The sequence below is a fragment of the Triturus cristatus genome, chromosome 9 (assembly GCF_964204655.1).
Source record: "Triturus cristatus chromosome 9, aTriCri1.1, whole genome shotgun sequence".
NCBI classification, from domain to species: domain Eukaryota; kingdom Metazoa; phylum Chordata; class Amphibia; order Caudata; family Salamandridae; genus Triturus; species Triturus cristatus.
The window spans coordinates 86898531-86925098 of NC_140592.1; the positions used below are offsets into that span (position 1 = coordinate 86898531).

General features: G+C 45.7%; 1 protein-coding gene across 3 annotated transcripts in view; it reads left to right on the forward strand.

The window, feature by feature from the left end:
• Nucleotides 1-26568, forward strand: part of SRGAP3 (SLIT-ROBO Rho GTPase activating protein 3) — a 444353-nt gene that overhangs the window by 241632 nt on the left and 176153 nt on the right. For all 3 annotated transcript variants that reach the window (XM_085624484.1, XM_085624482.1, XM_085624483.1), the window contains exon 2: nt 5641-5836. In XM_085624484.1, coding sequence (XP_085480610.1) covers nt 5641-5836 — 196 coding nt within the window. The remainder of the gene's footprint in view (nt 1-5640; nt 5837-26568) is intronic.

Consider the following 26568-nt stretch of genomic DNA (forward strand, 5'->3'; position numbering starts at 1 on the left):
TTCGTTGTGCTACAGACCTGCCCAATGTCCCATGTCATGCATGCCATCAGCAGTCAGTCCTTTCTGTTTAGCTGACAGCACTTTGCATGCTTTTATTATTTTGCCCATAGGCACAGTGTTAAAAGCAAAACTACAAGTCCCAGAGAGGAATTTCTAAGTTTTCTCGATGAGCTGAAGGCGTCACATGGCATGGGTCTATGGGGCATCTTTGCTATTTCTCTGCAAAGATTCAATTACCTAGGCACACTGTGTGTGTAGAGAATCTAATGGTAATTGTATTTCGATAGCACTCAATACACTGCCTACTGGTACCTTGTCAGAAAGGTGATTTGCGGCTAGTCCTGGTTTTTCAGTCAACAGCCCAAGCTTCTCTGGCTTGTTGTTTCACTTTTTCCTTTCTAAGTATGGGTCTCCAAGTCCTAAAATGCTGACTTCTGTTTGCTGAAAACACAGGACTGGCTAAAAGTGGCCTTCATGATATGGAATTAGTTGACTGGTCTGTAGTGTATGTTTTCCCCAGGAATCCAAATTCACACCACAAATTCTACCAAGTGCCTACGGTCAGTTCATTTTTCGATGCGAATAATTTAAAAAACTCCTTAATTTGCATTAATTCAGACCGTACGCGAGTTGGGGTCAGGGTTGGGGGTTAGGGGTTGCGATTTATGTTTATGTGGGATGTTGTGCTGAGTATAAATAAAATATGAAACATTGTCATAAACTAACCTTACTGCTTCATTAGCCATCTGAATTTATGTTTGACAAATGCTTTGTTTCAAGATTTTTTTTCTTTTACCACATTGGTGTATTTTGGTAGTTTTAGTCTTCTTTTGCATCTTGAGCTAAGAGACTTGATTACAAAAATGGGTCAACAAAATAAAATAATAAGGCCCGGGACTGAAACATAATATCTTAAAGAAACTGAGAGATTTTTAATCCAGTGCTGATTCAGCTACAGTCGATACATTTCCTTTGGATATGCCCATTACAAATAGACAAGCATGGTCTGGCATGGTCATGATTTGCATTATTAATTCGTTCTGGATTCTTCTGCATTCATCGTATGGATTTTGTAAACATTGTGCTTACCACTTGCTTCATGACACCATAGACCCCATTTGCCAGTCTTGTGTTTTGATTTAAAAATCTAATGCATTCTGGGAGATGTAAACCTCAGTTGAATACATTTAACAAACACATGTGAAAATACAAAGTATGCACGTTTTCTAGGTCCATAAATGAGCAGCTCATTCTGTCCAGGATTTTTCATTTTATAATGGGATAAACATGATTGCAAAACCCAGAATGCTGAGTTAGAACGTGGACGGGACATGTACCTGAGAATTTTGAGAGCTTTGCAAACCCGAGGGGAGCATAGACTTGAAATATGGGGTTCCTGGTGGCAAGAAACAAGGGGCAACGCAGGAGCCAGCTCACAAAGGAATCTGTGAGCACGTGCAATGGTGCTCCCATAGTACCACTTCATTTACTCATCCATAAATGCATTTGTGGATGGTCCTCATAGTCTGGAATACAGACAAGTATAAGCAAGGCCCACTGATAAGAAAACACACAAAGAGAAAGACGAGCACAACAGGAAATGAAATGCTGCAACCAACAGAAGACAAGAAAAGAAACAGGACGACAACCATTTAAACAAATGGAAAGTAAGGGTGGGCTGTAAGCCCCTTTTTAAGAATCTTTTTTTTAAATACAAAAGATTTCGCAAGGTCAGTGCAAGCGCTGCGGCCGAAACGTAAAAAGGTTTTTCATGTGTGCCAAATGAGTGATCATTAAAAAACAGAGAGTCGCAAAAATGTAAACATTAATTTAGAGTTAGTTTAAAGATTTTGGGTCCAGTTCACAAAGGAATTCATCGATAAGTGAAACAGTACTTCAGGTTTACTATTGGCCCAGATGTGTAAAGCATAAAGGTCTCTCTCTTGATCCAGGACCACTTGAGACATTGTAAACATGCCAGCTTCCTAGTGGAATCATGGTAGGGTGGTTTCTTCAACTAGTCCTGGCTTCCTAGCCACTAACACAATGCTCGATTGGATTTTTTGAAGCTGTACTTAAAGTGTTGAACGAAAAACCATAAGCTACACAGTACTTCATAATGAGTAAACAGTCAGGATGGCTGAAAGTGTCACACATGACCTGAGGCCATCTGACAGCTGTTGAAATACAGAAACAAGACAGTGCACCGTAGGTCAAGGGAGGAAGTTGGGGGCCAGAAATAAGGCAATGGTAGGACATCAAAGAGGGCTCAAATGCTCCTTTAATTTACACTGATCAATTCAAAGAAATTATGGTTGCTGGAGGAGTCCATGCCAACAAGGATACAACTCTCCAGCTATAGACTTTTTAAATTTTATTTAAAAGGCTATTAGATTGCATTCTGGGAGTTGTAGTCTTGATGGGGTGGGGGACTTTCTCAGTATCTACAACAACCCAAGCATGGAATAAGCTTAAAATTGAGCTGCGGTCCAAACCAAATTTGTTAAAATTCCATAAGGCCTTAAAAACACATTTATTGTAATTAATTTATGTCAATCTGTTTTACTGCTTACCCAGCGCCAGAATACCCTCGGGTAATCACGCGCTTAACATACTATTAATAATAATAATCACGGAAACCGGCTGAACTAATTTATTAATTACTCTGATTTATTAACAAAAAAATCAAGGACCAGAACTTTGTGACTTCGTAAACTGGGGTATTCTGATGACCTTAAAAGAAAAAGACCATATGGCCTATCTTGTTCCCCTCTCGTCACCTATTGAAACTTTATTTCGTGTCTGACGACCCTTCCCTCCCTCACTTGCATTCGCGAGTAATGCACAATGCTGCTCTGCCCCTTACATTCACGAGTAATGCACAATGCGCTCTCCTCCCTTGCATTCGCGAGTAATGCACAATGCTGCTCTCCCCCTTGCATTCGCAAGTAATGCACAATGCTGCTCTCCCCTTGCATTCACGAGTAATGCACAATGCTGCTCTCCCCCTTGCATTCGCGAGTAATGCACAATGCGCTCTACCCCTTGCATTCGTGAGTAATACACAATGCTGCTCTCTCCCCTTGCATTCGCGAGTAATGCACAATGCTGCTCTCCCCCTTGCATTAACGAGTAATGCACAATGCTGCTCTCCCCCTTGCATTCGCGAGTAATGCACAATGTGCTCTCCCCCTTGCATTCGCGAGTAATGCACAGTGCTCTCTCTCCCTTGCATTCGCGAGTAATGCACAATGCGCTCTCCCCCTTGCATTTGTGAGTAATGCACAATACTGCTCTCCCCCTTGCATTTGCGAGTAATGCACAATGCTGCTCTCCCCCCTTGCATTCACGAGTAATGCACAATGCTGCTCTCCCACTTGCATTTGCGAGTAATGCACAATGCGCTCTCCCCCTTGCATTCATGAGTAATGCACAATGCTGCTCTCCCCCTTGCATTTGCGAGTAATGCACAATTCTGCTCTTCCCCCTTGCATTCACGAGTAATGCACAATGCTGCTCTCCCCCTTGCATTCACGAGTAACGCACAATGCTGCTCTCCACCACTTGTATTAACGAGTAATGCACAATGCTGCTCTCCTCCCTTGCATTCGTGAGTAATGCACAATGCGCTGTCCCCCTTGCATTTGCGAATAATGCACAATACTACACTCCCCCTTGCATTTGCGAGTAATGCACAATGCTGCTCTCCCCCTTGCGTTCACAAGTAATGCACAATGCTGCTCTCCCCCTTGCATTCGCAAGTAATGCATAATGCTGCTCTCCCCCCTTGCATTCACGAGTAATGCAAAATGCTGCTCTCCCCCCTTGTATTCGCGAGTAATGCACAATGCTCTCCCCCTTGCATTCGTGAGTAATCACAATGCTGCTCTCCCCCCTTGCATTCGCGAGTAATGCACAATGCTGCTCTCCCCCTTGCATTCACGAGTAATGCACAATGCTGCTTTCCACCCCTTGCATTTACGAGTAATGCACAATGCTGCTCTCACCCCTTGCATTCACGAGTAATGCAAAATGCTGCTCTCCCCCCTTGCATTCCCGAGTAATGCACAATGCTGCTCTCCCCCTTGCATTCACGAGTAATGCAAAATGCTGCTCTCACCCCTTGCATTCACGGGTAATGCAAAATGCTGCTCTCCCCCCTTGCATTCGCGAGTAATGCACAATGCTCTCCCCCTTGCATTCGCGAGTAATCACAATGCTGCTCTCCCCCCTTGCATTCGCGAGTAATGCACAATGCTGCTCTCCCCCCTTGCATTCACGAGTAATGCACAATGCTGCTTTCCACCCCTTGCATTTACGAGTAATGCACAATGCTGCTCTCACCCCTTGCATTCACGAGTAATGCAAAATGCTGCTCTCCCCCCTTGCATTCCCAAGTAATGCACAATGCTGCTCTCCCCCTTGCATTAGCGAGTAATCACAATGCTGCTCTTTCAATGGGCTTAGGGCTCTAAAGTGCACAATGAGTTGCAGCATTAGAGTGACAGGGAGAAGAGAGGACAGTGCAGTCTGAGTGATGGCCCTCAGTGTTTGACTACTGCTCTGAATACTGGAATGAGTTCCTGAGAATACCACAATGCTGCTCTAGGAACGTCGCAATGGGAATCCAGCAAACCTACATGGGGGTCTTTCTTCTTGTGGGGTTATAATGCTAACCTTTATAAGTTGATTGTTGACAAAGCACTGATACTCCATAGCATCATTAAAAAAAAGATTTTATTCATTGCCTACTCACTCATTTTATTGACCCTAGAAGAATGAAAGGCTGCATTAGCCCCACCCGGATTCTAATCCATGTACCTCAAAGTTACACACACAGAGCTGCCATAGTTTCCCATGTCCATGTGTGATGTGCTGTTCCAGTGCAGTTTTTTTCCTTTGATTTCTAGGACTTGTAGTCTTGTTTTGTAGTGCAGTAAACAAGACTACAAGTCCCAGAATTCTAAGAAAATCTGGACTACAGCAGCACATCATTCATGGACCTAGGAAATTTGGAAGGGCTGCACACAATTCTGCATTACAGGCACATTGAGCCATTCAGCTTTATTTTTCACCTCACCAAATATGTTTGGCTTGATTGCAGCACTGGGTTTCAGGTAGTTTGCCTGTTTCGTAGACTCCCCATTATGATTAGAAGAGAGGAGGGTCATTTCATGATCAGAATAGATTGCCTTCATTTTCTGCAGAGCATATTCTTCCTCTTTATAGCTGAACTTATTCCATGTAAGAAACTGTGGGCGTCCCTATGTAATTGCATAGCTATCAAGCTGCTTATGTCATGTGTGACTTCTTCCGCCAGTCCCGGCTTTTCAGCCAATTTCTTTACGTATGCTGGGATTGCTAAACCAATCAGAGTAATAATAAAAGCAAAACTACATGTCCCAGAATGCAAAGTGTGATTGGATCAAAAGGCCAAGCTTTGACATAATATTAAGACACTTGGCATTTATGAAAGTAGGTTCTTGCTGTTAAGTATGACTCAATCACGAGAAGGCCACGTTTATTATTACATAAGAAAGAATTGGCCTCAATGTGTAACGTTTGTGCTGGCTAATGTAAGGAATGGCCCACACGCCTGATGTTCATCCATCTCTGTATCTGTCCCCCTCTTCTGTGCAGAGATCCGAGCTCAGCTGGTGGAGCAGTTCAAATGCCTGGAGCAGCAGTCGGAGTCGCGGCTGCAGCTGCTGCAGGACCTGCAGGAGTTCTTCCGCCGGAAGGCCGAGATCGAGCTGGAGTACTCCCGCAGCCTGGAGAAACTAGCCGAGCGCTTCTCCTCCAAGATTCGCAGCTCTCGCGAGCACCATCAGTTCAAGTAAGTGCGGTCTTGGCCTGTGGAGGGTACTGCAGCGGCTGGATGACGCCGCCATGGGGTTCCACTCCAGGCAGCATACAGTCCTTGGTCAGACATGGTCCTGGGTGACACCAGGAATCTCAACCACCTCTTGCATCCAACTATATAAATACCTTTTGCAACAAAGAGCCCGCTAAGTGATGGTTGAAAGAGGTCTATCACCCTCCATGTTAAGCCCTATATAAATATTGCATTCCTTTTAGTTTTGTTGTAATGACACTTTCATACCACTAGAGTGACCATTGCATTGCAGTTCATCAGAGCAGGCACTGCAGCAAAAGTTGACAAAATCTGGTCATTTTGCTAATATGTTAAATACTGCTTCCGATGTCCTACATAATGCCTCATTCCACCTCATGCCTCTTCACTCCACCACCTGACACTCACTTCCCCCTTTTTCTCAAGCAGGTTCTATTTCATTGCTGCTTCTTTACTTTGTCTCTATTTTACTGTGTTTCTCTTCCTCCTTCTTTCCCACTTGTGTGTTGTCCCTCTATTGCTCTGAGTCAAAGTCTGATGAGGAAAAATAAGTGCCAGGCCCCAGAAATGAGTGGCAGTGGGCCCCACCTGCAACACCAGCTCAGACCAAGCACTGGATATTTTTGTAGGGTTAATTACCTTTCAGGAGAAGGACAGACTGATCATTTTGTCAAAACATACAAAACTGTACTTGGACACTGGATTTGTGAACGTAGACATAGAAAATGAGTTTACAAACAAGCATCAATTCCCTCCTGAAGTGGTTCTTCAGTTTAGGTATGGATCCTGCTTGTTGTATCTTTCCACACACTGCTGTGTTTCTATGAGAAGAATTAGATGGTGTTCGATACCTGCTCTTTGATATCTCTAGGATTTTTGTTACACCTATTTTATTCTTATGTATTATTGTGCTTTCATTCCTTTTTAGTTGATTCAGCCTGGTCCTGCACCCATTGCAGGACACTTCTTTCTGAGAACACTTCACTTGACCTTTATCTGAAAGGCCAGATCATGCTGCTTTCCTTGAATGCATTCTGCTTTGCAAGCTTGTATGAAAACACTGCAAAGCATTGGAAATGGGGAAGAAGCATTCTGGGAAATGGATATGTTTGCATCTTTCCATTTTAATACTCCTTCTAGTATTGCACTGGGTGTTTAGCACTGAATTCATCATGAGCAATGTTGTGTTTGCTATGTTTGCCCTAAGTGGCCAAGGGTGTGTCCAGACGTGGGTCCCTTGCTCTCTGTGCCACTGGATTCAAGCTAGCCTGGCTGATGAGGGGTGATACTCCGAAACCGGTCATAGGATGCTTGTTTAGGGTCCATGGAGGACATGGCTTGGCAGTTCGGGGTAGACTGTTCCCATGAGGAGCAGGGTCAAGACTGATTTGCAAATGCTCGGGTCCAAACTGGGGTGGCATAGTGAGCATAAGAACAATGGATTAAACCCAGATCTCTTGACTGGGGGTGAGTGGTTGAAAAGTTTCAACACTCCGTCCATTGTCTTGTTGTGTCCATCATGAACAATGTCTAGGAAGTTTGCTTCGGACTAGATTTCTAGGCGATTTTTGTTTAGCAATTTGTGATGATAGTAAGGAATATCTTGTAACAGAAAGATGCACCACAAACATGTTGTTTTGCAAAATATTTGTAATGATAATGCTTAATAATTTATTAACACTGGACCAAAGTGAATAGTTTTGTAATTCTTCTTCAGCAGTGGTTGGGGTGGACTCCACGGGTGATCCACAGGTAGTAAGCAGCTCACTCCAGGTCATTATGGTCACTGTCTCCAGATCTATACATTTTAATGGAAATCACTAATTTCAGGTTTGTTAGTGTAATTGAGGCTCCCCCAACGTGTACCTGGGGAGCTATTGGTAGCTGCCTATCTACTTGGATGTAGCTTTCCTGTGTACAGCCCAGCCTACAAAATTTAAAACTTTTTTTTGGTAGAATTAATCTATGTATCCCAAAGTTGAAGGTGTATTTGAGAAGAAAATATGTGTATTTTCAGAACTCATAAACAGATGTTTGGTGAAAAATGTTTTTCAGAAACATATTTAAAGCTGATATTGAGTGATAAATAATGCAATATTACTAATATTACCATGGTGCCTGGAGCATTGCAGCTATGGCTGTCATGTATTACCCAGTGCTTAATTTGAGCTGGTGGTTTCCGGTGCTCGACACCAGCATTCAGGCACACTATTTTACTGTATTGTATTGTAATTTTCATTGATATAGCTCTTACTACCCCTGACAAGGTGTTAAAGCACTATGTTCACGTTCAGAGGCACCAGTCATTCCAAGGCAAAATTCTTCTGTTTGAACCCTGTTTAGTCTGTCTGACTGCCCACTTCTGCAGCAAAGAGCTCAGGCCAAGGCCATCTTTCAGTGTTCAAATAGCCACGCCCCCTTCCTGCATTATGAAAGAGAGTCCACCTTTGTACTAATGGTTTTACATCTAGTGCTTCGCTGTACAGTTTTGCTGTTTCTAATCGCTGTGAATGACAGGTGTTACTAGTAACCTTTTTAAGAGAAGGCTGAAAGGCTGAGTGACCCTTGGCAGGATTCAAGCTTGGTACTTCTAGATAAGACCAGATCCCAGAGGTGTGCAAGTGTCACCCGGTGATCCATCTGACCAGCTGTAAATCCCTCGCGGCCGGCATGACTCGAGAGTGGGGCAGCAGGAGGGGGGGGGGGGGAGAAAGGGGAGGGGGGTCGCACGGGGAGGGGGTTGCGCGGGGTGGGGGGGTAATTTAATTTTTTTTTTAAATAATTCAACTTACCATCTCCTCCGGTCCCGGGTCACGTCCGTCTCCTCTCTCATCTCCAGGAAGCAGGCAGACTCCCTCCCCTACCCTAAGCCAATCACAATGCGGCAACGGCAGCGTTGTGATTGGCTAGGACGCAGACCCCACAGGCGTCTATGGGGAGGCCATTTTCTCTATGTAGACTGCATGCAGCCTACATAGAGAAAATGCAGAGTGCGTATGACTGGTTTGGTCGGCCCTGGGGCCGACCAAACATTCAGCGCACTCAGAGCGGGCAAGCCACTCCTCCCCTGCCTGGAGCAGGAACGCCCGCCAGCCCACCTACCCCCAACCAAACCCTGCCTTCTGCTTTCTCACACTGCGAGAAAGCAGTGGGGCGATGCTCCTGCGCCCACGGGGAAGAGCCGCCCCTGCTTGCAGTACGGCTCCTCTTTCCCACGCTCAGGGCGCGCGCCCTTCACCTAAGGTGGATTATGACTTCCCTCCATTAGGTGGAATGAGAATGGATGACAATTGTATGTGGTTGTGCAATGGATTGTGGGTATGCGAATGCATTCTGCTAATAGCTCATTTACAAAGGTCCAGAGATGTTCACTCCCCTCCCTATCTCACTGTGTTCGCAATCAGGACTCCCTACTGTGTACTAGACCACCACGTAACCAGAGCGCCCAGCAAACACCCTGTTGATCTTAAGCACTTGTGCATATCCTTTACAGCACCCTTGTTACTTTTTACTGAGAGTTCATCAAAGTATCACAACTCTAGGCAACTTTAGAGTGGCATGGCGACTATCTACGGTGAAGGACTTATGGTACTTGTTCGTGAAGAATGGGACGTTCTCTACTAAGTGTAGGTGTTTCTGCAGCCTCTGTTCACAGTATTTAGCATATCTTGCATTCTAGGTAAAACCACTTCCTCGGGTGATGGGGTACACCATTTTGGACTTGTTGAAGTCCACCGGCTACTGAATAATAGAGGACTCTACCGGCAAGGCCAGTGCAAATAAGGCCACCGTAGATAGTCGCCATACCACCTCACCGCAGCAGGCCACTAGATGGTGCCAAATTGCAACAAACTGTTTCAAAAATGTTTTTTTTCTATGGGAGTGAATTCACTAAACGGCAAAATGTCACTTTGCCTTAATCTCCAAACATCCTTCCTCTAAAGATGTCTATTAGTAGATTAGGTTCTTAGTCAACCCTTTCTGGGGTGATGTGACCTCGCCTTTAAGGATTCAGACTCATTTTTTACCCAGAGCTTTCCGCACATGGGCAGAAGTTTGCTAAGTACAGTTGGCAAGCATCAATTATAAACCCTTTCACGGTCTGGTTATTTCACTTAAACAAGGCGTCGAACTGTACCACTGTGAGAAGCCGCGGGTGACATTTCCTTATGCTGTCTGCAGTTCTAAAAATACACGTTGGGTTCGTTCCCACCTCCCCTCCTCAGAAGCTGTAGTTTGAACGCTATGATGGCACATTTAGTGGCTCACCACTGTGCTGGATCCTGCGCACGACTGAGAAAAGTATGCACAGAAACATTCCACTGCAACCCTCGGAGGAAAATGATTAAAGGGGACGTGGCTCGTGCAATAAATACAGCACAGCTGGTGAACACATTGCAGCTGCGAGATGTCTTTGAAGTAAGAGTCTCAAACTAAGACTCGCGGGCAGGGACAGTGAAAGAGTGTCGGTGCTCTTCGCACATGCAGTGCCAGGCTGCTTCCTAATACATTGGCCAACTTCGGGCCTATGCTTGTGATATAGCGCCACCCAGTGGTGGGACCTTAGGGCAGTATCAGTACTTCGCCTTCTAGAAGAAGTTCTCTCCACTTCTGGAAGTGAGGAAAGTTAGGGAGTTGGAAGGGTAAAGGGAGCTATTTACATTGATTCTATGAAACTGTATAGGGGCAGGTTAGGTAGCTGCAAAAACAGCGACAGAACAGGAGTACGCGGAGTGTAACAGCAGAACCAAGCATCCTAGAGTAACAGTTATTGACAAAGTCAATAGGTCTAGCTTGATTTTGAGTTCTTACTAATATAAAAAGAACCTGCTGCATTGAAATAACAAAGCAAAGAATGATTGTTTCATGTATAGAAAGCATCAACAGTATAAAAAATGTAAGGTGTGATGAGTCATTATGCTTCTGTGACGCAAAACAGTCCCTCGGGCATTGCAATGCAAGAGCTGCATAGCGGGTGGAATGATACATCGAACTGCTAATAGCATAAGGTGCGAATATGTATTTTAAAGAATTGGTAGCAGTAGGTCAGGCAGACAACTGTGCTATCAAGCCAGACTTAAAAAGAGATCCAGGTTTCATGGGCAGCCAGTGAGCAAACACAAAATATGTGTTAAATAATCTCTTGCTGGGCACGCGGCAGAGCCAGCATTGCCCTCACACGGTCATTTCAACCCTGGCCATCGTCCTCTAATAGGCACTAGCTGTACTTGTTCTCGTTGTAGCACCATTAAGAGCTGAGGGCAAATTGTGTTCACTGCGGTTTGCACTGGTGCATTGCAGCGCCCTCCAGCTGTTTGCAGCTACGAGTATAAATTGGGGGAAATGCTTGAATAACGCACACTAAAGAGACACAAATACTATTAATGCTTATTATTGCCTATTTTGTGAAAGGTGAAAATCAGGTGCAAAACGTTGGCGTCCAGTCCGAGCAATTGTACGCCGTGGAGAGGATTTGTGTGCCCAGTTTAGCGTACATGTCTCGATGACCTCTTCCGTGGGCCCTGAGGATTTGGAAGCCCAGGCAAGACCCTTTAAACTCCACCCAGTGTGGAAATATGCAGGGTTTGCACAGCTGCTCCAAGGTGAGTGGCAGAAATGAATATTTTATTAGATCTCGACATCAGGAGATGAAAAGAGGATCTTGGGTTTGTATTGACTCAATAGTGAAACACATAAAGTAACATTAGGAAACAGGTGGCAGAAAAATTACAATCGGTGTAGCTCAGACTCACTGAAGGCAAGCTTCCAAACTCAGAAATCGCTTTTGCTTAGGATTACGTCTACATTTGGAGTAACCATCCCTCTTCTATGGGATTTACAAAGAATCCCGGGAGTGCAGCTGGAGCCACCCTCAAGAGTGCGTAAAAGCACAAAATGTTATCATGCTCTCACAACCGACTTCATTTTCTCTTCTTCAAAGTATATAAGGCAGTTGTAAACTTCCAGGAGTACTCAAATGGGCATAGTTCGCTCATGCAGGTTTGTTACCCATTAGAGTACAATCTGCATGAGTAAATTGCAAAGAATTGTGTGCTCCCTAAATTAACTTTATTTTCTCGACTTGAAAATATCTGCGGTAGTCGTAGACTTCCCAGAATTCCCAAATGCCAAAAGTCTACTCATCCACATTTTCAACTATTAGTGGAAATTTTCCATAAGTAAATTATGTAGAATTGTGCACTCGTATAACTATCTTTTATCCAAATCGAAATAGTTTTTCCTCTGGAGAAATCCTATCATATTTGGCGGCAGATTGGCTTCCTGCTCACAGGAGTAAATTTGCATAAGATATGTGACTATCCCCAACATACAAGCTTCCAGGTTTTCATCTACATCCACGAGGCGTCTCCATTTACCATCAGTTCACTAGAGTTCAAAGATGGCTGCCACACTCTAGTTCAAGTGTGCTCTCCTTTGACATGAGATATTCTTTATGTCAGTGCCATCTTTGTTTGGGAAAATATATCAGGCACAACCCTTTTGCGGCGTCCATCTTAAAGTACAAAACATTACTGAAACCTTCATTTAATATTAATGACAATAAATCAAAATTGAAGGTATAATGTGATGAACTCTAAGTGCACCTAATTTCTATGTCCATCTACCTTGGCCGGCCCCTGTGATGACTCCTTGTCTACCCTAACCACAAGTGACGCATGCCGTGTTGATGTTCCTGACAATCAGCTATCATGAACCTGAATTAGACACATATTATATATCTACTTTATAATTTAAAAAAAGGAGGTCCCATTTCTGGGGCAACCTCTAAAGCTGGAGCTGGTGTAAAGCTTGATTTGTGTACTGTGAACAGTCTGATTTTTAGCAAGAAAGAAAGCTAACCAACCACTAAAATTTATACGGGATGCAAAGATGTTCATTTCAGTCAATTGTATCCAACAACAGTCAGTGCTCAAATGCTCTGTAGGCATGGGTTGACCTTACCCGGTATGTGAATCATCAGATCTTGAGAGTGTAGCCCTGAGCTTTATCAACGATTGATTTCTGAAGCCCCTTCCTTTAAATGAAGTGTGTCCAGCAGAGGTCAGATCCATGCCCGGGTTTCAGGCTAAGCGCTTTGTAAGGTCCGCCTCAATGGGTATCTGAAAAAAACTGGCATGGGTCCTTATGCTATAAAGGAATCATTATGGCCGAGATTAATCGGAATGTTATTGATTAATTTGTATATACAATGATTCAGTATCCACAATGGGAGTAATTTGTATAAAAAAGTACTGAAAAAGACTAAAATTGATGTATTGTATAAAATTATATTGATAAACAAGAAAATAAAAATAGATAAATCACTAAGTTGTTCTCAGGGTCATATCTGATCATTACAACAGCACAGTGCACAGTTGTATATATGTGTCTATATCTGTTTTTAAAACACTTCATCTTGTTAAAATAAGTTTCCTATATATATATTTGCAAACATGGGTCCTTATGCTGGCCACGCCTTCTGCAGACTAATATTATTTTGAACTTTTGACTAGAATCATGAAGCTAAAAATGTGGCGTTTTTAGACTTCCTCTGTGAAATGCATCAAGTTAATGTTTATGAAGTGTTAGATGGATATGAGAGAGTATAAACAGATACAGCTGGGTGGAGATTGCTAAACATTTAAGAGTCCTCTTAGGTGGTTAGATGGTCTGGTCCTCAGCCACACTAGTCTCATTGTGGGGGCTCTGGGTGCCCCCGGATTGTTGCCCCTGGTGGCTCTCTCTGTCTACTGTTGTCCCAGGCAGGCAGTGCCTGCTGCCATCACCAGGCCCGCTCTCATGCAGTCCGCGTAGTCTACTTCCTGCAGTCGAGCCTGGATTTGGCAGCCGACGTCGGCTTGGATGTCGGCTTTGGCAGGCTCCAGTCGGATCATGTGCCGTGTTGGAGTATCAGGTTTATGTGTGAGGAGGAAAGGTTCAGGAGAAGTTCATGGACTGTGTGTGCACCTCTGGGACTCGCGCCCAGGCTCCTCCAACTCACCGCCAACTTCACTGTCGCTCTCTATCGCGTTATCTCTCGTTTTGATTTGTTTGTGAGCTCTGTCTTATCCTGGATCCAAGCCATTCTGTAATGTCTGCATAATGCATTCCTCCCACTAAAGTTTAATCTACTCAAAGAAGAAAACTCTCTTCCTACAAAGAGAAATAAACCTCTTAAACATCTTCAAATCTCCCTAAAAGAATCAGTCTCCCCCTCTAAGAAATGCTGCATACCCTTTTTTGCTAGACATCACGAATTCAGTGTCAGTGACTGAGAGCGACTCTCACTTCTTAAAGCCCTTTGGGGGAGACGGCACTACTCAAGAAACCCCCCCTTTAGTGTGATAAAAGGCTGCTTTAATAAAACCAGTGTGTATCTCTAAGCATTTCAAGGCACCTGCCTTACCCACTGACTAACCACCTAAGTATGCAACATGTTAATACTGTTCATGAACCCAGAGTGGTTAATTTATGAAAAAATAAGCGTCGGGGCTCTCATGAGGAGAGAGCTTGCATCAGCCCATTGCTCCTATTAGAGCCGCCTATAACAGAACTACTAACCATGAAACCCTACAAGTGGGGAAAGGATGTGGCATATGGGCCAGACCTGCCAACTTTGGAGCTGGGGAACCAGGTTTGAGTCTCGGCATAGGCTCAACATCCTGTGATTCTGGGCAAATCACTTTATCTCCCCTGTCTACAAAAAAATGAATGTGACTTTAACTGGTGCTCATGAAAAGCACTCCAATACCTTTGGGAGGTGGAGGGGTGTTGACGATTAAGTGCCGGTGCCGAGCGCCGGAAACCATCGGCTCAAATTAAGCACTGTGAACTGCCTCCTTAAACACCTGAGCAAGTCTTGACCTCTGGGAATTATATAACAATCGGGGCCGGACTGGCCGTTGCGGGAACCGGGCAATCCCCCGGTGCGCCGCACGGGTGGGGGCCAGTTTTGGGACCCTGGGGGCCGTTTTTGTTACAGGGCCGTTTTTGCAGCATATCTGCAAAATTGGCTCTGTAACAAAATCGGCTGAAAACCGGCCCTGGCAAACGGCTCGGCGGCACCCCCAAGCCTCGAAGGGGCGGCCGAGCACTTTGCCAGGGCCGGTTTTGGTTCCCAGTCCGGCCCTGATAACAATCCCTCCCTCTTAAACGTCTTTCCACAAATCAGGCCTCCTGACCCAACCTTTCAAAACTGATTGTGCTTGAACACATAATGGTCTCCCAACACCACACCCTTGTTCCTCCTTCGAGCTTCACACTTCAACCAGTTGCGTGACCAACCAATGCTACAACTAAACCTACCAACCGGCCCCTCAGGAATAAAAAACATAAGGAGTTTTTCTACCACCCCTGCCCCGCTCGCTTCCCCAAACACACAAACCCAGCATCCTTCTCCTAATAATGCTGCCAGGTGTCACATAATTCCGTCAGTAAAGTTCCCTTTCCATCTCAGACAAATGCGCTTCTCATTGCTAAAATAATGTATATACTCAAAGCGAATCTGCCCTACAGAAATTCCTCATCTCTTTGCTCGCCTTTCTTCCTGCCCCATCTCTACAGCTGCCTGCTTTACATATCCCCTCCAGACTTTTCTGGTCATCAACTCATTTCATGAAATCAACACTCCCGAAGACAACAGCTTAATATTGCGTAAATCTCTCTTCATGTTTTTCAGAAGGTCAGACCATTTAGCTGGACCAAATCGTTCTCGCCCAGGCATACCGCCAATGCACCTGGGCAACCCCTGCCTTAAAACAATTCTGCCAACTCTAGAAACAGCTGCCCCCAGGCTTCCCTCCTACGCCCCACCATGCAATTTGTACTCCATGATTGTCAAAACCAAGCTGGCGGACAAAGCTTCTTGTCTCAGCGTATCTCAACTCCCTTTTGATGAAGGAGTCCCTGCATAACCAAACTGGTATTGTTGCTGAAGACAGCCAGCAACACAACCTAAAGGAGAACATGTTAAAACAGAACAGAAAGATTGATTATATATCAACAACCAATATGGTCTCATATATCTCCTGTAGCAACTAGATTTCCACCTCGGACGTCCATTTAGTGCACTCTCTGAACAGTCTCCGAGGCCTGCTTCTGTTGCTGCTCCACACCTATAGGAACGTGTCCGAAACGCGTTAGTAGACAACCCCAATCTCATCAGCACCATCCGCAACACCTGACACAACTGAAACGCTCTAAAAACTGTACCGATATCCACCTTCTCATCTTCCATGCCCCTGAAGTCTCCCGTGAATAACCCTCCAAAAATCTCTTCCTCGTCTCAGCTGCCCATGGCTCAGATCCCCAAAACAGCTACCCACAGAAGGCCACTCCCGCAAGCTTACCTGCTCTTGTAACAGTAGACAAACCCTTCTCAATCACCGTCATAATGAAATTCACCACCTCATCTCGCTGCAGTATAACAGACCCCACCTGGTCCTTGCAATACCTTGCACCGGATGCCACAAATTCCTTCTATGCATGCTGATGTGCTCTCAGTGGAGAAGGTGTCAATCAACTGCACGATCCTCACTGATCCATCTGCCACATCGCAATCGGCATTTCCAATTTGTGCCCATCGCCTCTGGTACCAAACCACGGAACCTCTGCCACTGTGAATGATTTGAAGCATATGCAGTTTAATTATTCATGCCCAGAACGTGCCATGCTCTGAAAACAATGTTAAGCTGCAAATAGTCCAACATGAAAACTCACACCAGTTGCAACACCTATTAATCTCTTGCAGACAGCATGTTCCCTGTATGAACCACTAACATATTATCCACATCAAACAAAACCTACTTGCCCCTAATGTACTTGCCCCACAAAACCAGGGCCACCACCAAGGGAAAGAACTCTGAGAATGCAATGCTGCAACCTCCCACTGTCCAACCACCTGGCCAATGTTCTGCACACCACTACCCCTGCCAGTACAAACCAGAACCTCTTCCTCCAGAGGCATCTGAAAAAATCTGTTGACCCTACTCTGTCTCATCTCCCAAATATTCCTAAGCATGCCATTAAAATGTTTCAAAAAGGCTGACCACCTCAGCAAATCCTTCTTCACCCCGGCTAAAAACCTTACCGTGTGGTGAGGCAGTCACTGCTGCCTGAGGGCCAGTGCCAAGTCCTGCTAGCCCTCATTGTCCTACATGCAAAGTTCAAGTGACTCAGGAACACTTGAACAGCTCACACCTGCGCCGTTTTAATTTCCAACATCTACTCAAACTATGCAGTCATCCACATTTTGTTGTCCACCGGCAACCTGGTCTCTATCACCACTGAATCAATTTCAGTTCCCCAAAATGCCAATCAACTTGCTGAACCAGTTGTCATTTTGGGGGGTCAAAGACACCCCTAACTGTGCCATCAAAACTTGAAATATGTCCCTAACCTCCTGACATATCTCTATCCTCTCAAAAACCACTATAAGGCGGAGATCTGAGTAATGCATCAAACTAACACAACCTGACACTGCAGTAAAAACACAATTGCAGAAAAGAGCATTTTTCAAATAGGGCATATAAAATTGAGCATCCTATTGGCCGTGCCTTATCCTTATAAACCTTGCCTTGAAACTGTATACCGGGCAACGTGTAGTCATCCGGAATAAACAGCAGGAGTCAAAAGGCAGATTTTATATCACACTTCGCCAAAAAGGAGTCCTCCTCTGCTTTCTATACCCTTTCATTTGCATCATCTATTGACGCTTCATGCACCGATAAAAGTGCATACAGTATGAAGTCATTCACTAATTTACCCTCAGGCTAAGACAACTGGTTAATCAACCTTAACTGCCACACCACTTTCTTAGGGACCACACCAGACTGTGAGTCAATCAACCCCTCCAATGGCCTCTCCTCAAATGGACCTGCCATTCTCCCCCCCCACCTCCTTCTGCAATTTCTCCAGAACTACCTGTGAATGGTCTTTCAAATATTTACATTTCTGCACCCGTCTCCTCCCTTGTAGACTACCGTAACCTAGTCTAAAACCTTCAATAAACCTGTTAAAGAACAAACGTGTTCTCCTGCAATGGATAGCACTGCAACCATTATTCCAAAACGTCAATGTTAACCGTAGTATTAGCCATTTCCTATTGGCCCTTGTCCCTCCCTGCCTCTTGCTGCCTGCAGTTGCCCAGTGCCCCCATGTGCCCTCCTGTTCCTGGACTAATAACATTGCATAATGGCAGGTTTTCCCCCACAATTTGAACATTCATGTTGAAACTTGCAGTATTACCTAATGCACACTTGTATCCTCTCCCTGAACCGCCCACTCCACCCTGGGTGGGCAACGTTTGAAAGGAGCGGTATACCACAGGGAGACCACTTGCAGTATAGGTTGTAGGTGCTGGCCTGGTAGACCCCATGCACTGGAGCCACAGTTCTGTATCCAGCACTCCCGACTTACCCTCAGCATTCTCAGTCAACTGCGCTCTAAACGTCTCAACTTGGTGAACCCAGGACAACCCCACAATCTGCATTTTGTGTATAACATCCATATATTTGAAAAGCACCACTCTCTGGGAATTCTTTGCAGTAAGCGCTGGAATAAATGAGAAACGCCGTAGTCCAGTTTTCCAGTTTACATGAAACTTTGGCCGTCTCGCCAGTTCCAACTCCTCCTCCTTGGCTCTCTCTCTTTCAGCCGCATCTCTCGAACCAGTAATTTAAAAACCTCTGCATATTCACCCTTCCAAATGTTTTCTTTCGCGGTGGTCAAGTGAGCATCCAAAGGCTTTGTCACTCACATATATGGCATTGTCCTGTGTTTTACTTCTTTGTTTAGCTTCCTGTTTCGTATCCTGCACCCTTTTCCATCCCATGTACCCAATTTAACACCCTTTTCCCTCTCTCTGTCTTTCTTCCACCACTTCTCTAGTCCCCATGGATTTGTCTTCCACATGCGCCCTCTCCACATCTGACTTTGCATCAGCACCTCAGTACTCTCCCCCCACTCCAGTTCCAATAGAGGGAAAACTTAACACACTCTCTTCCTCTGCCAGTGACATTCCTGCTTACAACACCAGGGGCCACACTGAAGCCATTTTACTTATATTGACTTGAGGGCACAAACATCATTGGTAAGTAGGAACAAGGATCCACTGGCATATAAGCAGTTTTCTATAGCTAATTTAACATAGTACAATCAGCACAGAACCTTGTATCACCTTCAAAAGACACACAATTGATGGACGGAATGCAGAACAAATCAAAATATTCACCCCCAGTCAAGAGATCTGGGTTAAATCCATCATTCTTTTGCTCACCATGCCACCTCAGTTTAGACCTGGCCATATGCAAATCAGTCTTGACCCTGTGCCTCATGGGAACAGTACAGCCCGATCTGCCAAGCCAGGTCCTCCCTGGACCGGAAACAAGCATCCTAGGACCGGTTTCGGTGTTTCACCCCTCTTCAGCCAGGATAGCTTAGTTCCAGTGGCACAGTGAGCCCAGGACCCACGTCTGGGCATACCTGGCGCACTTAGGGCGAGAAAGCAAAAGACACCCAATTGATGGAGGGAATGCAGAACAATCACCTTCGGCATAAAATGGTGGCTGATCAGTCCGTAACCAGAAAGTGAGGTTATGGGCTGCCACCCACCACTTCCAGTGGCGTAGACCGATTACTGCGTAGACCAATCACAACGTAGACCAATCACAGCATAGACGGATCTCTTCTTCATCTAAGTTTCTTCCATTTATGGTACTCTGTATAGTCCTATGAGCCGCTGCTATCACTTTGGAGCACACCACCGTTCATCTATGAGGCTTTCAGTTTTCCTTTTATAGTGTTATATGCTGCAGTGGCTGGTTCAAAGCGCTCTGATGTTCATCTAAGATTAATTCATGTAAAGTGCGCTATATAGCGCTATGTGCTGTCATGTCTGCTTCAAAATGCTATCTTTTTGCCCCTTGCCCAAACAGCACAAGACCCAGGAATCCACAGGAGAGAAGGTTGAGGGTTGTAGGTACCGACTTACCTAAAATAAAAAAAGATAATTCCCAGTGTGACATAATCAAAGTAAGTAGATATTAGGAGAATCGCCTGGAGTAGAGATTGGAGTGGTGGCCAACACTCGGAGCTCTGCCCTTAGGACTCTTGCAGTGGGTGCAGAGGCCGAGGAGAAGCTTTGAAGACAGTCTCCTCATTGTGGCTTCCCTAGTTTGGGTGAAGTTAGATCCCTTATGTCAACAGTTGCATTCTCGCTGACAGACCTATATTACATTTTTTTGTGGGTGAACTGAAATAGTGTTTACTAGAGTCTCTCTACCACAAGATTAAAAACATAAATGTCAAGCACCAGACCCTGTTTCTCTTTTTCATGGACATGTTGAATGCTCAGATATTGCCCCTATAGAGTCAGATGTCTTTCTCGGGACTATAGGTCTCGGTATCGAACAATGAATATGGTGAAACCGTCTCTGATTCATGCGGCATGCTATGCAGGGGCCTTCAGTATATCTTTTATTTCATGGGGGAGCGGCAGTGGAAACGCCCCTTCTTCATTTAACAGGTACTCCTTGGCAGGTACACCTTGGGCAGAATCTGTGCAAGCTTCCCTCCTTCAGGAGATGGGTACAGCAGGGCAGTCATAGGACAAGTGCAAATCCGGCTGCAGCAGTGCAAGCTTCCCTTCTTCAGGAGATGGGTACAGCAGGGCAGTCATAGGACTAGTGCAAATCCGGCTGCAGCAGTGCAAGCTTCCCTCCTTCAGGAGATGGGTACAGCAGGGCAGTCTTAGGACTAGTGCAAATCCGGCTGGAGCAGTGCAAGCTTCCCTCCTTCAGAAGATGGGTACAGCAGGGCAGTCATAGGACTAGTGCAAATCCGGCTGCAGCAGTGCAAGCTTTGCTTCCTTGCAGAACTGGTTCAGCACGGCTGTAGCAAAGCAAGAAGGCAGCAACGGGAATCTTCCATCCCTATACGACAATCTCAGCAGGATAAACTAGCACAAGTTCACAGACCTACTGCAGCTGAGGTCTGAGTGGAGTGGGTGCTTATCTCACTCAGATGAATATATAGGTGGACAAGTGGGTGATTGCGCAAGTTCTGACCCCATTCACACTTAGGTGACAGTTTGTGTCGGCGTCTTGAGAGACCTGTTAGTGTCACTCAGGGACGTACTGTTGTGTAGATTGTTTCGTTTTCCACATAGTGAGAAGCCATTACCTAGTAGCTCGTTGTGATTCTGGAGCCACCGCGAAGGTCTAGGGAGGCAAACCGGTACCAGCCTCTTCAAATATGGTTTGGATGCTACCCCACGAGGCACTGTGCAAGCCCAGCCTCCGTGCGGCACTTGCCACTGGTGCCTCAGACTGAGGGTGAGGCTACCCCACTTAACTACAACCCAACCTGCTGTGGGTGTCACTTCTAGGGAACAATGGAGCCACGGGGGGCAGCAGAATTCCCCTAAACTTAAAAATCTGTCTCCTCCCCTTCACACCTTAGCGTCTGTTCCACTACAAAGTATAAAGTATAAGAATAAAAAGGCTTATATAGCGCTCTAATGCCAACGGCGTCTTGGCGCTGAGGTGTGAGAAGGAGAAGAAGGCAAAACGGACAGAGAGACCTAGAGGACATTAAACAGCCTGGACTTCAATGCTTTCCTAAAGGAAAGAAGATCCAGCTCCAGGCGAAGAGAGACAGGAAGCCTGTTCCATAATTGTGCAGCACAGATGTAAAATGTGGGACCACCCCATCTCGCGCGTCTATGTCTGGTGATGCACATAAGGCCAAGATTGGCCGAACGTAGATCACGACGGGGGACATAGGGCTTAAACAGATTATGGCAGAAAATGGAGCCACCCCCGTAATACGCCTTATGGACTAGGCATAGTGCCTTAAACTCAACTCTCTGTTGGATCGGAAGCCAGTGTAGCGATCGCCTAGCAGAGGAGATGGAATGGCCCCTCGGGATTTGCAACAAATGACCCTATGAATGCTTTGAGGAAACCCTGCAATTGACATTGCTGGTTGGGGCTCATCCCAAAATCCATGTTATTTACCACTTTGGTTCAGAAAATCAAAATGGCTTCCTGGTTTGCCACAGTCATATACAGCATGCTTGCTCCACACACATTCTACTTTGTATGTATACTGCACACACGCATGTCATCCGTATCCCACATGCATGGAGTTAAGGACCCTGTCGCAGGAGACTGACAGACCAATTTGAAACATGGAAAAGGCCAGTAGGTGTCTTTACTTGGCAGGCTCCACTTGCATCTGTTGCTGCCACCACTGCCAATATTGTACAGCTCAGCGAGCTAACCGTACTTCTTTTCCGAAAAAAGGAGGGCACCCTTAGTATGCCCCTCGCCCCTCCAAACACAGAGCCCTGCTGTGATTCTCATTTGCTGCCGTAAGGAGCTTTCAGTGCACATCCATTGGCACGTGTGCTGAGACAAAAACTGCAGAAATGTGTTAAAGGGAACGTAAGGCCGAGCGCATGCGCGCTAGAGCCATGAAGGGAACCTTTTCTGTCCCAACATATAGTTTCACTTTTCCTATTAGAAACAACTACCTGTATGTATCCTCCAGGTGTGCAGCCCGGCCTACTAAATTAGCAGCTTTTTCTTCGTTGAATTAATATATGTGAACCTAAATTTAAAAGCATGGATTTGAAGCAAAAATGTATGTATTTTCAGAACAAATGAACTGAGATTTGGAGAAAAAAACATTCTAAAAGATATTTAAACTTGATAATTCAGTACGAAATCATGTGACATAGGTTCGATTTATTACTGTTAACTTTGTGCATGAGTCACTGCAGCTGTGGTTGTTATGGGCTACCCACCGAGGGGCATTGCACATTGATAAACCCTTTTTAGGTCTCGCCTGAGACAGCGCTTGGCTGTCGCTTGTGAGACATCTTGTTTACTTCCAGGGTGCTTAGAGCTGCGCATTGCTTGCCACTGATGGGCGTCATTTTCATTTCCTTGCTTCTCTTTGGTCAGTGTGTGCTAGCTTCACTTCCAATTTGTCTGTTTTTCCTTCCCCTGGAGCATGGCCTAAGAACTGCTTCCTTGCCCAGTGTGCTGCCACTTCTCCCACTTTCGGAACTACTTTTTTCTTGTAGTTTCAGAACTCAAAAAGAGTTTTATTACTGTGAGGAAGGTGGGGCTGGAGGCATCTATACCCTCTATATTGCATGCCCTCCCTCCCTCAGAGCTGCCACCCACCATCATTTTTTTTTAAAAGGGTGCATTGGCACAGCCAGCGCTATCCGCGTTATAGCATTTTTTCTTTTTACATTTAGCCAGGTCTATTGCCTTTGTAAAAAAAAAATTCTTTAATTACTGTAGTTCTTTTAGAAAACGATAACACCATACTTTAACAAGAAAGCTAAGTGACTTTAATATAGAATGCATTTCTTTAAAAAAATGCAAAAGTAAATTAGTGCGCTCTTCCAAGATAATCCCATCCTGCACCAGCCCATATTGTTTCAGTTAAGCAAATCTTGGGAGAGAAATTTAAACACAAATCCAAGCCTGAAATAATACCAAATTGACTTAAACGCCCTTCTAAAACCCCTTTTATGGTTTAGTTTCAGGTTACATTAGGCAGTTGTTTGATAGGATATAAAAAGTGCTTCGTATATGAACGTTGTTTGCCAGCGCCATTTTTGCGCCATATTTCACAAGGTTTAGTGGTAAAACATTTCCAACGGGTGGTCATGCTGGTTGTAGGAAGTGTTCACACATCTCAATATAGAAGGCACTGCCAGAAAGGACATAGATGTGTCCCCGAAATGTATATCACATTTTAGATGTTGGCGATAGTGGGTTAAAATCTTGTTTTATAGTAAGTAGCATGTGTATAATGCCTCTTAAACTGAAACAGGCCCTGAGCGCATCGGGCAAATAAAAGGGTACTAGTACGAAGTGCTGATTTATGACGTGTGCTGCTGTTGTGGTGAAAGTCTCTATTTGAAACAATGCACACAGCTCTAAGAGCTACACAGCGCTTGATGGTTATTGTTATTACAGGAGAAGCATCTCAAAGATAAAAGATGTATACAAAAAAACATAAAGTTGGGGACCTGGTTAAGACCAGACTGCAGGAACCAGGATCTGAAGGCTAGGATGGTGGGCGCAAAGGAGAAAACATCCTGGCACAGTACTCCAGAGTACACCAAGGGTGTAGCTATCATTGGTGCAGCAGGTGCAGTGGCACCAGGGCACATGGGTAAGAGTCATCTAATGCATCCCAGTTATGGCTCTTTTTAGGTCTTGCCTAAGACAATGTGTGCGCTGTCTGCTGCAAGACATTGTGTTATCTTACAGTGGGCTTAGAACACGCCCATTACTTACCATTTTTCGGCTTCACTGTCACTTTAATTTGTTTGCTTCTAATTTGTGACCGCGTGTGGGCTTCACTTCCTCTTCCTGGGTCTGTCCATCCCCGGCAGCATAGACCCATTACTTGTGTCCTTCCACTGCTCCGTTTTCAGGCACTACTTTCTTCTTTTTGTTTAAGCTCTCTTGGTGAGTGCCTGTGTTTTCCCGCTATCCCGCCATGGGTGTCTCTACCTCCACTGAGCCCGCTGCCCATGTGCTTCCCCTTGCCCTCATGTCCTTACCCCACCCCTGTGGGCTGCCTTTTCACCTGTATGCTTCTCTCCCCACCTCTGCATTGCACTTTCTTGGTTGTTGCTCCCTCATTGTCCTCTCCCTCGGTTTGATCCTCCCTGCATTCCTTCTCTGCGCACTCCGTGTCGCTATTCCCAGCCATGTCTTGTGGTACCTCTAGGACCCCGTCCTGTTGCTTCCGCCCCTCAGTGTTTCTTCCCACCCCATGTTGCTTCCCCATCCTGTGCTGCTTTTTTTTTGTTTACCAATCCAATTCGGATCACAAAACAAAATCAAACTGTCGCGTGCGTAGGGTTGGTGCGACACATTGCTTTTTTTCTTTTTTTAAAGTCAAAAAGTCATGCTGCTCAGCATCAGGGATGGTGTACAGCTTCACTGGAACCTTTGACAAAGCCAATAGGACCCAAAGTTGGGGCATATTGGCTTTGCCAATGCTTGTCCATATAACAGTTGTCAACTGTGCCTGATGAACTGTGGTGGCCACTTCTGATAATCTTGTATATGCTGGCCACTATTGTAATCTTATCCGTGGCAGTCACAGTTACAACACAAATAATATTCGTTTTCATTGACATAAGTAGCACTTATTAGAGAAAAGGTTGGAGACCCCTGGTCTGAAGACACTCAGATAGGAGGCAATTCAATATTACATGTTGTGTCCTTAGGCTACAGCAAAGAGCATGTAGGTCCTGACAGGGCTCCGTCTGTCCCTACCTCCTAGCTTCCATTGCAGACACACACCCATATTCTATTACATCCTTCAAACTGAACATTCCACTATTAGCATTCCAGACATCAGCTCAGACATACAGGGAATGGGAAGACACAGCACCACTGTTGGCCTCCCACAGCCCAGTGAGCTCACTGTGGTCCAAAAAGATGTTGCAGTTGACATGCCTTTCCACAACACAGAGCCCCGCAGTGGCTCTTACGTGCTGTTGTGTTGTCAGAAGAACCCCTTAGAGCGCATCTATTAGCACGTGTGCTTAGGCAATAAAGAATGCAGAAATTTGCTAAGAGGAGCTCAAAGCGGGGGGCACACTTGCAAGAGCTAGGCAGGGCACATTTTCTGTCCCAACATGTATGTTCACTTTCCTATTAGAAACTAGATTATGGGTCTTATTACGAGTATGGCTGTTAATAGGTCCGCCGTACTCGTGGTGGCGGTCTGACTACCGCCACACTGCGGGCCTACTCGCAGTATTACGAGTGTGGCCGTCGGAATGCCACAAGACTGCTGCAAGAGTCGGGAATCCAGGAACCCAAGGCGGTCACGCAGTGTTCAGGGAGCTGTAATATGCTGGCGGTGCTGCTGCGGCACCGCCAAACTTATTAAAGTTGACTTTTCACCACCCCGTTCTTGGCGGTGAGCTTGACAAGAAGAGGGTGGGGGAGAGGCAACAAAGGGGGTCCTAAAAGGGACCCCTGCTGCTCCTGGGCCTAGGGGTGCATGCGGGGCAGGGGGGCACATGTACTGCCCCCCTGGATTTTCACCCCCAGTCCCTGCATGGTGTGGCATGTATGCCACGGCACCGTGCCGGAACATGCAGTCAGCACTCTCACGGCGGCGATCTGCAGTTTTGGCTCGCCCATGAGCCTAACAGACCACTGCCGTCAGACCGCCGCTGCAACGTCCACCTGCCATGGCAGGCGGGCGCGCCATGGCAGTCCTCCAGCGGATGGCGCGTTGGCAGCGATTCTGGAGGGCTACCAAAGTCGGAATATGGTCCCAAATCTTCCAGCTTGCAAAGTGCTAGAGGCTGAGAAGCCAGAACAGGCTGAAAGTGTTCAGGATGACTGGGCCACTTGGCAGCCTTGGGGGGCCGCCCCTTTCCTTTACTTTGAGAGTGAGTCTAACACCTGGGAGCACAGTCTCGCTTTTGGCCACTCCCAAAGGCCCAGTTGACTTGTGTGCAGGTTCACACAAAGGAACTATAATGTCTGCTACAAACGGACCGTGTGGATGCTGGGGGGGCCTCTGGCTACTAGTGATGTACAGGGAGGGGGTTGGAGAGAGGCCAGACCCCTCCAAAAACGATACCCTGAGCCTCTTCTTTCTAATAAATTGGATTCTTGGGGAGCCACAGGGATTTGCCGCCTAATCGGAGGCAG